At 31.0% G+C, this 13062-nt stretch overlaps 2 protein-coding genes across 2 annotated transcripts; one reads left to right on the top strand and one right to left on the bottom strand.

Moving 5' to 3' along the window:
- Window positions 1-103: 103 nt before the first annotated feature.
- LOC107361101 (BTB/POZ domain-containing protein 6-like) lies at window positions 104-3393 on the bottom strand. The gene is made up of 3 exons (XM_015927844.3): window positions 3168-3393; window positions 2067-2617; window positions 104-1958 (listed from the first exon to the last, which is right to left on the bottom strand). Exons 2-3 carry the CDS (start codon window positions 2363-2365, stop codon window positions 1076-1078), a joined length of 1182 nt encoding a protein of 393 aa, XP_015783330.2. The 5' UTR covers window positions 2366-2617; window positions 3168-3393; the 3' UTR covers window positions 104-1075.
- Window positions 3394-5394: 2001 nt separating this feature from the next.
- On the top strand, window positions 5395-6758 carry LOC107361416 (gamma-glutamyl hydrolase). The gene is made up of 2 exons (XM_015928247.3): window positions 5395-6090; window positions 6245-6758. Exons 1-2 carry the CDS (start codon window positions 5524-5526, stop codon window positions 6662-6664), a joined length of 987 nt encoding a protein of 328 aa, XP_015783733.1. The 5' UTR covers window positions 5395-5523; the 3' UTR covers window positions 6665-6758.
- The last annotated feature ends 6304 nt before the right edge of the window (window positions 6759-13062 follow it).

The following is a 13062-nucleotide window of genomic DNA, read 5'->3' as shown; positions in this document are numbered from 1 at the left end:
TTGTTAACGTTAATTTATTGTATTTTTACGCTTCTTTCTATCACCAACAACAGGACTAATTGTCGAGGTTTAATAAGCCACAAATTTTTGTCCACAAAATGAGTTTAAAAAATTTGGCAAAAATATTTGCATTTATTAATAATAAAATTACTCTGTTAATGAACCTGAATGTTAATATGGCAATCTAATTGAAATCAAATTAACGTCAGAAATTTGTCTCTAATTTAAGGTAAATGATAGATCACTGAGCGTTAATTAGTTGTGCCAAGTAACATTGTATTATTAATATCATCAAATCAACTAGATTGTTGAGTACAAAATTGACATTCAAAGGCTGTCTGCCAAAATCAACTATTTGGCATTAAATTGTCTGGTTTATGATTTTGAAAAATTCATTAAAATACTCGACTCTACAATTTTTCTGAATATTCTTGAGGTTATCAAAGAGTTGATCAACAAGTCTGACTTTTTTTGATGATTTTGGTGATCAAGAGTTAGGAAGGAAAGTCAATCAAAGTATCAAATATGGATCGAGTCATAGATAACAAAAAAGTAAATGTTATGCATAAAAAAGTCTTTGCCAACAATTGATTTCTGATTAGTTTACCATCATGAGAGGAACTTTAAGCATGATAATGACGAAGATATGTTCAAAGTTAAAGGGTGACATCCGTTGATGAGCAGGAAAAACGTCTAGGAAAGCCAAGATTAAGATAGACTCGTGATAAAATGGCTTTTTCCGTGGCTTTGACTAAATATCATGCATTGAGTGGAGTGACATTACAATGTATTTAAAAGACATAAAATGTTTGTTTTTTGCCAAGAGTAAGGGTTAACTGAAGTCGGAAAATGTAGGAAAGTAAAAAACTGTAAATAGAAACATGAATAAAATGATATTCTTGGCCTTAGTCGAACTCTTGAATCTTTGCTTTGTTGAGACTTGCTATTAATCATAATATGAGTCAAATGGTCAGGATTTGTCCAGCAATTTTGGTGCAAATTTGATAAGTTTCCGTCTGTGTAAAAAGTGAAAATCATGTTTTAATCAATCGTCGTCAAATTAATGTATTCCTTGTTAGTCTAGCAATTGGATGACACAAATTATTGCTTCGCCTAATCCACTGAGAAGTTTTTTAAAAGGTGAATGAGATTTGCGAGCGACTACAACGCGAAGGTTCGCATTATCAACTCCATCAGTAATTTGTTTGACTTCGGTTTCCATGGTTGACAGATTATGATTAGGTTGGCCGTTAATTTGTTTGGAAACGTGAAACCTTTGTTTAGCCAGTGGATAGAGTTGCAAATGGTTTGGAAGAGGAACTAATGGATTATCCAATGTTGCTCTGAGAGCTTGCTTGTCTTGATCAGACAATAAATCACTTAAATAAGGTCCATGTTGAAAGGCTTCCAGTGAAAGTGTAAGGTAACGAGCAAGATAAATATTGGTTCCAAGAAGATTAATCTTATTCTCAATGGTCACTTCCTTCCTTCTCCTAACACACTGAATTGTGGACCAACGATCGAGACACTCAAAAACAGTTATTTCATTGGTTATATTCAATGAATCTCGATGTAAAATTGAACGAAGAAGGCTCTCATTGATAGAAAGAATTCCTTCAGATGTTAATATCAATTCTGCACTTTCATCAATCAATGAATAACATTGATAAATGCAACTATTTAAATGGCTTTCCAATTTTATCAAATCCTCGTTTACTATTGAGTGCTTGTCTTCTTCGGTGTTGATTGATTCCTTTGGTCCTGTGTCATAATTTGTGCCTGTCTCGTAAGGATGTAAAGTAGTCAGTATTTCAATTACATTGGAAACCATTAAATTTGATTGCAGGAATGTTAAAGATAAAACTGACAGGTCAGTCAATCCAAATTTGATCGAGCTTTCAAAAAGAGCCAAACACTTTGATATGCAGTCTAATTTAACTTCTTTCTTGTAAATATAACTGATAGTTGAATAGTTGAACAGAAAAAGGAAAAAATTATTAGTTAAAAGTTCTTATTCTGAATCAATCAAATTTTGACAAAAATTATTGACGTTCAAATATCCTTACCTCATCACTGAATGAAATATCTCCGGTTGACATTGTATGTTAACAATCGGCTTTACTTCTGGCAACTTCCAATTTTTATTGCTGTCCAATTGTTTAACCAGTGATTGAAAAAATGGACTTGACTCTCGAATGATAAATGAATGAGCAGGAAATCGCCATTTATCTTGAAAACTACTGAACCCACCAACAGGGTCCAGAGTAACGATGAAAACTAAATCACTTTGATCTTCACTATTGAACAAAATCAACCCGGGACTTGGAGCTGATGGTAATTCACTATCAATCCCATTATTTCCCATAATTTTAGCTGAAATAGTTCACTATTTGCCCCTATTTTCAATGAGAAGCTGAAACTTGTTGGGTGAAGATTCTTTAACCAGCTTAGGTTTGAATATGGATCACTTGAATCGATGTTCCCAATCCTTTGTTTGGAAGTAATTACCATGCTTTAAAGAACCCAGGCAGAATTGGTGAACAAAATATTAAGCGATATGATTTTATTGGAAACTCGCTAACCCTGGGAGTCCAATCAGCTGAATTCAATTTAACCTCTGGAAGCATGGAAAATAAAAAATACAAAAAGATTAGAATCGACATAAGTATACAAAAATACTGAAGTATTGCGAAAATTATTCAGGCAATATTAATATATCTTCCAGTCTTATTAAATCAGAATATAAACAATTTTCATTCGCAATATTTTTATAACACAAAATTACTGATGAACATATTTGCAATGAACAAACATTGCGTTGACAAAGTATAAAACTAGAAGATGGATAAGTTCAATCGTTTCATTTTCAAAAAATTCAATCACATTTAGTATTCAAATTACTATACAAGATCTAAATATTCCAAAAAAATACTCAACAAACTATCAATCCAGCGCATCTAATAACTGCGAAAGTAGTTGAAGGCGCAACATAACAGTTATCACTACAGACACAGCTACCAATCTAGTTTGTATTCAACTTTTTTTCGATTAAACATTATTCTATTAAATTTATTAAATAAAATAACTAGTAGATATAGAAAGTACAGCTGACATAATTGACTAATGATAATTAATAATAAAAACGACTGTTTGTACAGTCAACATACCTTTTTGAATTTATTGGTGTATGTAAAGTTTTAGATGATGGCGTCCAAGTCATAAGTAAAAAGTACCGACAATTGTTGTGGCATAATTTGATGTTTCCTCACAATAACTGAATTATTGGATGATCTCGATAACTTAAAATTTCTTAATTATAGTTGAAAATAAAAACAATGAAATATATCAGTTAAAACACAAAGACAACAATGAAATGATGATTTGGTAAGCAAGTGGGTAAATGATCGTTTGGAAATACAAACTGCAATTTTGGGTAAACAGCTTGCGCAGTAGCTGACAATGAGTTAATTTATTTTCTGATATTTTTTAAAAAATATGTCACAGAGTCAAAATTGGTCCAATCAATTGAAATGAACGTCTATTTTTATCAAACAATAATGGTTACAATATTACTAGAGGCTGCTGCGATCATGACCAGTCATAAATTTCCACTGACAATGTGAGTTCGATACAGTTGATCCAGTCTGAAAATACCAGAATTCTTAATGAAGAACCCATCATCAGAATAAGAAATCCGAAAGTTGAAATCTTTAGCTTTTGTCACTGATAAAATTCATTTCTGGATTGAACTACCAAACTACTCTTTACTCGAAAGACAGTTTTACATATACTCTTAATCCAAAAAAGCAACCTGAATAACCAGAACAGTTTGTTTAAACGTGAATTTCAAAGTAACCTGAATTCTGATTAGGCTCTGAATATTTTCGGACAAATAGCTCAATCATGGCTTTCAGTCCGATTAAAATATCCTTAGGATCCTTTGTTTTGGCCAAAATTTTGATAAATTTTCCTAATATATTGTATAGATTAAATATCTCATCATAATTGACATAAACAGCAAATTAAAACATTTTCAAGTATTACTTTGAAAAATATACTTGTGCTTGTTTAGCCATTGAGCTTCCCATTAGTATTAAGTTCATGTCAGATTCATTTTCAGTTTACTGTTCAATAGTTTGTTATTGTTTACTGAACAGCAGTTACAATTATAATCCACTGATATAACAGCGAATTATTTAAACAATGTTAGTCAAGTTTGTTCATCTCAGTTATTAAGGTCTATGAACTTTAACCTACAATTTATATTCTCTCTGTAAATTGATTTCAAACCTATTTCTAGTAAATTTTAGTTTTTACAAAAATATTGAATGAAAAGAAAAATTATTTTCGATTTGTTTTCAGTTGACTTTTCATCGGGATCTGTTGATATTCATTTTAAATGTGGCCTTAAAAAGCTCTGTGATCAATAAGTTAGCCTTTGAGAAATGAATATGACTTTGAATTCTAATTTCAATTCTATTCCTATGACTTATTCTTATGACTTTCAACTCCTACTCTCTGCAGATCAGAACTGAAAGCAGATCTCAGGAGCATAACGAAGCTTTAAAATGTTTTCTCATTCATATTCCTTTACTTTCAGGTGATTGAATTAACATACAATTTTTTATTCTTTACGTATGATCACAAGATCATCTTATCATCTACGTTGAATACAATACTCCATTAATGCGAATGTATTGTTAAATGTCTACTATTATCCACACGTAGCTTATCAAATGTATTTTTTGTAATAATATTGAAGATTGAAAGAAAGATAATTGAACAGTTTGAATAGAAGCCGAATGATTTATGATAAATTTGACTGATTCTGGTCACAAAAAGCTTGGTTGAATTAAATCTCTTTGGAAGATTTCATTAGCAACATTGTCAGTGTCAAAAATGAGCGATTTCTCAAAATTAAGTGGAACTGAAGCTGTCTGAACAGCTTGGAAATCAAAATGTTTGATTAGATTACTACGCTTTCTCTTCAGTTATTATCTAAAGGGTGTAACACTTAAAAAGGCACAAATGAAGGAGGTAACAAGAAAGCTAATCTTACCTTAATCACAAAATTTGACGATATTGATTAAGATAATAATGAAGCAACAGAGACAATGAAACCAAAACCTAATCTGTTGCTTCGAAATCTTCATTATTATCTTAAGCGATGTCACCAAATTTTGTGATTAAGGTAAGATATGCTTTCTTGTTACCTCCTTCATTTGTGCCTTTTTAAGTGTTACACCCTTTATCTTTATCCATTAAAAACATTGTTTATTTATTGATGTGAATTTATTTCAGTTTAGATGTTTCCATCATCACAAATTATCTTCAATCCATTGTTAATTGTTGCTATGATGATAACTAAGTGGAAGAGTGATTCCATTCAGGTGATAGATCTAATGACCAAGAGGACCGAAAGCAGCAACTGTTCAATTGCCAGTAATTTTCGAGTCAACTTGGTATAACAGTTTATTTTTTTTCGATTACCATTGAGATAACCAGATAGCAGCAGTGACAACAATGTTTACTCTTTTTGTTCTTTCGTCTGTCTTAAGCTTTTCATTGGTTAATTGTTCACCTGATTTTGGACAATTCAACATTTCTTGTGACAATGATAGACCCGTTATTGGTGTGCTGTCCTTACCTTCTTGGGATGAGATCAAACAAGTTGAAGATAACCGTTCATCATACATTGTGGCCAGTTATGTTAAATTTCTAGAATCCGCTGGAGCTCGAGTTATCCCTGTGCTTCCTGGTCATGATGAGGCCTATTACCAAGAAATGGTCAATTTAACTAATGGATTTCTGTTCACTGGCGGTGGACTTTGGCTCAGCACTTCAATGTATACAACTGCTGCTTCTTACATATGGAAACATGCCTTGAAACTAAATTCAGAAGGAGATTTCTATCCCATTTGGGGAACATGTCTTGGATTAGAGTTGATAGCATATTTAGCAAATGATTTAGTCTGGCCTTTGACTAATTGCTCTTCCTGGGATGCTCCATTGAAACTCAACTTCAGTATGAACTCTCAAGAACTTAAATCAACCAGCCTATTCAGTGGATCAGATGAATCTATTATTGAGGTAATTATACTCTATTTACAGCCTTTTGCTCGAGATTTCAAATTATTCGACTGATGACTGTGAAATCAAATGAGAAATACTTTATTTCCTCTTTTTTATATCTTCTAATCGCATATTTAAATTGTAATTTATTATTTTCTTGGTTCTTTTTCAGATCTTGAGTAAAGAAAATGTTACGATCAACTACCATCATCAATGTTTAACTCCTGAAACAGTAGAATCAAGCAAATTGGCTCAAAGTTTTCGCATTTTATCAACAAACAAAGATAAAAGAGGAATTGAATTCGTGTCCATCATGGAGGGAAAAACTTTACCTGTATATCTTGTCCAATTTCACCCTGAACGAGTTTTGTTCGAGCCCAACTATATAAAATCTTTCAAGAGAACACCCCATTCAGCCAATGCAGTCAAAGTCTCTCAATATTTTGCTAATTTCTTCGTAAATCAAGCTAGAAAAAATTGTCACATCTATCCCAACACCGATGAATATCATGCGAAATTGATTTATAATTATTGCCCACAATTCAGTGGCCTTGAAGGTGGGCATGAGCAAACCTATTACTTCAAATGGTGAAATCTAAAGAATGTCAACCAGTCATGTGTTAGTCAATTTAAAAATGAATTAATTAGCCAATTTGATAATTAATAAAGACCTTGATCATCGTTCATCATAAAATTTTCAATTCCCGGATAAATAAACATAAACCAGTAAAATCAACATTAGATGGCGCTCGCAGCAGCTGTTACATAAACTATTGACTAGTTGAGACGCGCTTCATTCAAATTAAACAATTGACAACTGAAACAAATTGGAACAATTCAACCTCAACAACGCATTCGCCGAAAATTTTCATTCATTGACATCCGACAATCAAGCTTTACCTTAAGCTGATCAGTATAAAAGTATTTCCAACCAAAATTACATCGGATTTAGAGACAAATTTACCGAAGATTTTGAGATTGCTCGAGAAATAGCGCTTATTCCGGTTTTATCCCAATGACTACAAATTTTGTAGGCTTCTGAGATTTTATTTAAAGATCTACTGATTTGGATTGTCGATTGAATCACAAGATAATTTATTTGAGCAAAAAGAAACTTGAAGACATTTAAATGGTGAAAGTGTCAAAAATGGTTACTGTAACTAGAAACTATCAAGATTCATGATAATATTGAATTAGCACGAGATGAGGTATAATTGACAAGATATTAATGTTAATGTTAATAATACCAAAATAAATCAGCTGCTAATCAGCATTAAGCATCACCTTAAACGATGTTTAAATTTATCTGTAGAATCTATTAAAAACAAATTAACAAAATTTAGTAATACGGAAAAAAAGTTGAAAAATGAAGCAACTGATGGCAAATCTGAAGAATCTAAAGAATCACAGTAAAAACAAACGAATCAAGTGAAAGTGATCATTTAATAGGAATCAGTGTGCAAAGTAAAACTAAACCAGAATCTGGTTAACCTCGAACCTTGGCACACTCAAGGATTAATCTAATAACCCGGAGGCTTTAATGTTCATTACACAAGCAATAGAAATGATCAACCAAGAAAAAAAAGTACAGAAAATGCAAGAAAAACAAAACTTCTGACCGTTTCTCTATTTACCCAAAAAACCAGTTCGATAAGATTCTGATAATCATCCTGCCAGTTTCACTTCTCTTCTTGCCTTCATCATCATCATTACCATCATCTTCACTCACTATCATTGAATTTAAAAGTTTCAGTTTAACAGCAAAAAAATGAAATTGATGTTCATTCAGCCTGGAGCAATGTTGTTTTCCCGAGCAAAAACATTTAACTAATCATAATACCATTTAAACCAACTAAAGTCAAGCTTTGATCATGATTATTAAGACTTGATTTCCAGTCAGTCAGCATGAACAATCAAGTTTTGCAAAAAAATGTCTCTGCATAATTACATTGAATCTCAATTTGGATGTAACCAAAGTATCACATCTAATCAACTCAAATCATCATTTTACCACAAAAGACCAAAAAGACTTAAATTGTTTCATTGATCAACAATATTGGAAAACAATTAGACTGTAAACCCATCCAATAACTGCAACAATTAAAATTGAATTATGCGATTTTATTGTTTACCCAAAATTGATTTCATTTTTTGTTTTTAGCTAACAGTTTACCTTGAGTTTTGGTTTGTTTATTACATTTTCATGTTTCTTTTAAATATTACATTTAGCTATTAATAATATTACCTTGAGCAGTAATCATTTGATATTTAAACCTCTAATTAAATGTCAGTTATTAAATTAAAACTGATCCATCATTAAATCAGAAGCTTCAACATTATCTATTGAATAATGAAAAGCGATTGCGTTTATAAATATACTTTGACCATTTCAATTGACTCTTGACAATTGAACGATCAGTCTTTCATTACAACAGTTATCTTTGAATTGCTTTGATTGTTCAGACATTGATAATTGATTAAACTGTTTAATAAGTAAAAAAATGGAAACCTTGAAATATTTGGTTGCATTCATTGTCAATTGAAAGTGAATCAAATAATCAAAATATTGATCCATTTAGATTGATCAACTTTTTTAGGTAAAGTTTAATATTGAAATATTTTCCTGTTAATGAACTACAATTGAATGAGCAAATATTAATTGTTATCAACTAATTGTGATTTTATTTTCCTCTTTAATTCTCAATCTACTTAAAACACAATAATATTGAATCTAATCAAGTGTGATCGATAAACAATAGTCAATATTAGTAATTACTAGAAACATTAGCTTAATGTTGTCTTCAAAGGATTGCTTAGTTAAGTGACTTTTCATTGATTTTTCATCGAAATGGACATTTTCATGATTCATTGGGAATCAACTCGATGTTCAATTAATCAAGTCTGTCAACAATGGAGACAAAAATAATGCCTTTTAACAATTGTAATCAAATTTTAATGAACATTCAATTGCAACTATTAATATTGTTGGAAGATGAAATTATGGTTGAATCACATTTTTGTAATTACAATGGTCAAGGTAATCATTTGGATGGAACCAATTTAATGACAATCAAATGAAAACTAAAGTCTATTAAGCGATCGTGAATAAGAAAACCAGTGAAATGCAATTAAATGAGTGATGATTAGAAGATGACAATTTAGCTTAAAGCAAACATTTCTGGATGAATAACAATTTGATTGAGTCAAGCTTTTATTTTTAATCAAAAAAACTAAAAATTTAAAACATCATTCCAAGGATTGTTTTCAATGAATTAAAAGTGTTGAGGAAAATGGTGAAAGTTAAATGTTTATCATGTAAAATTGGCTTATCAGTAAACATGAAAATTACTCCATGGTTTAGTTGGGAATCGAGACAATTGTTAAACATGAATATTAAACTCATGATTGAAACATAATCAGTAAAAATTGTTTTAGCATTTTAACTGTTTTCATCTGGGATCACATCTGAGCACATCGAGAATCATCAGGTTATTGAAAATTCAGGAAAGATGTTCGTTCACAGTAAAAATTTTTGCAATAGTTTTAATTCGAGTTGGTTAGCTCAATGAATGATCTGAATTACTTTAAATGGTGAACTCATTATCGAGTCTTGATAGTCATAACTTTTTCCTTATTATTTTTTCCAAATTGATTTTATCTTTTCTTGCATTTATGAGCACATTTTATTGATTTCAAGGTAACTTATATTGTCAAACATGATCTACTTTTAGTGCTAAACATTATTCCAATAATCTAAAGGTGTTCGAGCCTTGAAAATTCATTTTATATTTTCTTTTTTACAGTTAAGATTATAAGATTTTAGAATAAATAATTTCAAAGTTTCCTTTCTGAAAATTAAAGGCAATGAAGATACTCTCCTTAGTATTTCACATGAATATCTCTTTCGCTTCGAACGTGTTTCATGCAAATTTGAATATGATTTCGATTGTGATATTTATTTACAATTATTACAAGGAAGTTGCAATGGCCAAAGAGCTACTCAAGCTTTCTCTGCTGGAAAATGTTCAAATGTCTATTTTATTGATTCGTAAAGCGAATTGCAAAATTTGCCCTTTTATAACAATTTATTTTCAAATTTCGCTTGGAAGTGAAGGGAAAGAATCGAGTGAATTAGGGAAGTGGAATCGATGATTTCTCAATTTCCAAAAGCTTCGATGTATGAGTATTCTAGCTCCTTCGGTCCATGAGATATTGAGCCGAATATTAATTTCGGAATGAGCAAGTTCGGAATAATGAACATCTCAAAATGGTAACAAGATATAGCATTGAGCTTAATCTTGAGAAAATAATCTGTAAGTGAAATTATGATCATTTAGTAATTTTTCATTTTATAGCTAAACTTAGCTTTCAACTCTAATTTAATAAGCTTTAATTATTTCCCAGGTGCTCTTTGCCTAGTTGTTGAATCTACCAAAACTAAAAAGACAAAGTCTCTGTAGCTCTGAAATCGATAAGGCCAGTAAATCGCAATGCAGTCTATTCCTTTTCTTGTAAACATCGAAATCTCTAGTTAGTTTGTATATTTTATCAGATATCAATAAATTTTTCAATCGAAGATTTGGTCATTTCCCTGTTCTTTTTTACATCTTCGGCTCAATTTCAAGCTGAAACTCAAAAAGTTGAAAACTGAGTTAACAGAGTTTTAAAACCCAATTTTCGGCATTTCAGTTTCATCCAAGTACTTGTAGACCAATGATACCAATTAAGGGCAAAAGTATATTCAAACTTGTCAATAAAAGTTGAAACACTTTCAAGAGGTCCAATTTTCGGGTTCAATGTAATAAATCCATAAAACTGCATTCTTCTTGAGTTTTGATCAGTTGGCTCAAATGGTTTGGAAAAATTCCTGGAAGGAAAAGTTTCCTCATCAGTTTCTTATAACTTCACAGAAGCAATCTTGCAAGGCTATTTAATTATCATTATTATGATTGTTGGGACGAACAGCGAAAATCAAGGTTATTGATGAAACAGCGAATCATAACTTGCTATTAAATTGTTCACATTTAAAGACAGTGTTTAACTTTGGTATTTTAATATTAACAAGTTTCATTGGTTTTCTAGTTTTCACTTTTTCTTCTCGACAATCACCATTAATCAAGAGAAACAATTGCAATTAGCCATTCAAAACTGAAATATCAATTGTAAATGGACAACCATTTCGAACCCAATTTTCGGTTCATCCATTTTCAGGTTTCAACCAAACCCATTGTTGGTTATTTCCTGAATCTTTTTGGTCAATCAGTAGTTGAGTGTCGTTGAAAGCAATAGTTATCATCTTTTGATCATCACCTCTTCAAGGGTGAATCCAAGGTAATCAGATGTTAAATTTTCAATATTTTTCTCGTTCTCTCGCTTACTCATGTTAACCTTGTTAGTCAAGTTGATGACGGTAAATGTCCAATCATTAATCTTGCCAATCTAATCAATGATTAAGATTATCTGTTAGACCGAGTCTTCCTCTTGTTGTTTCCTTGAGGTTAAATGAATCAAAAATATTATTGATCATCACAAAAGGAAACCAGGAAAGCCGAAAGTAAAGGCCGAAAACCAAGGTTTACATTGACACTTGAAAGAGCCTTTAATTGACCAAATTTTTTATTAACTTTGATTGTAGGTTAACAGTTGAAAATCCATCGTCAATTTGAAGCTGTTCCTGAATCCAATTCCGAGCAAATTGTACAATCCAAAGAAATGCCGGAAAAGTTGAACAGCAAAAGCTTGAACCATTTTCCAACTAAACTGAAAGAGTTTTGATTCCTTGAAATTTACAGAGGAAATAATTGAAGATAAAATGAAATGCGGAATCAAATGAAACATTAAATTTGCTTTTGTCAACTTTGATTAGCCAAATGGCTCAATTCGGATTCAGTGTTAAAGATGTTTTAACGAACCTTTTGTGCCTTTAGTTTGCTTCTTTCAAATTCAATGTTATCTTAAGGACGAGAATCGCAATCAAAGTAAGTATCATTTGATCAAACCTTTCTGTTTATTAACCTTTTCTCAAACCAATGACTTTGACTAGTTGAACTATCAATTGAACCCTCAATTGGTATCAATTAACAAATTTTTGAGAAATTTTTGGTAAAATTTCAATATTCCTTTGCAAGTTAAATAACCTTTACACTTGACCATTTGAAAGCATTTCATTTTGTTTCACATTTAATCTCATCTTTGGCTGTTTATTGTCATTGTGATTGTATAAATTGTATTGGCACGAGAAGAGTTATTGAACGGAACAATGTTCTGTTAAGATTCAGTCAATCACCTGAAGATTCAACAGATTTAAATGTAAAGTCCGTTTACATCAATTTAACCAACCATTGTATTACCATATTTAATTTTGGTTCAAGTGTAAGTTGATTGAACTGGTTTAACGGAAAGCAAACCAGAAATTATGAAAACAGTAATAATCTTTTCAACACTAAACTTGTTTATTAAAATCTCAAGTTCACTGTCCAAATCAAAAGTGAAATCAATCAGAGAATCGTAAGAATATGAAAATTCATGATAAAGTGCCATTCAATACTAAAAATATCAAAATTAAAGATCAACAAATCAAATTAAAAGATTGAATAAATCGTAAAAAGTCAAAGCTTACACACTGGAGACAATAAATGCTTTATAACCACAAAATGATAAAAACTTTTTCATGTTATTTTCAAATTAAATATTGATTATTGTTCAATCAGTTCAATGTTAAGTCAATGTGAGACAAGTTTGGTCAATGTCTTGACCGAACAGTAAAGAGGTGAAGAAGATGATTGAATTTGGATAAAAGGTTAAAATAGACAGAGAAGAAGAAGAAGATGAGGAAGATGGAGTAAAGTGGGAAAAGGCAGAAAAAGAGAGTAAAGAAAAAGGGAAAAAGAAAGGCAAAGTAAAAGTTAACAGAACCGGTTAGTTTCTTACGATTAGCACTCAACCTGTTCTTACCTGTCCCAAATTTTATTTCTTACTTTCTTTTTTTCT

This window comes from Tetranychus urticae, chromosome 1 (assembly GCF_039701765.1).
Source record: "Tetranychus urticae isolate SD_2017Ah chromosome 1, NJAU_TeUrti_SD_1.0, whole genome shotgun sequence".
NCBI classification, from domain to species: Eukaryota; Metazoa; Arthropoda; class Arachnida; order Trombidiformes; family Tetranychidae; genus Tetranychus; species Tetranychus urticae.
The sequence above is the reverse complement of the archived record's forward strand: the minus strand, read 5'-3'. Positions and strand labels throughout refer to the sequence as shown.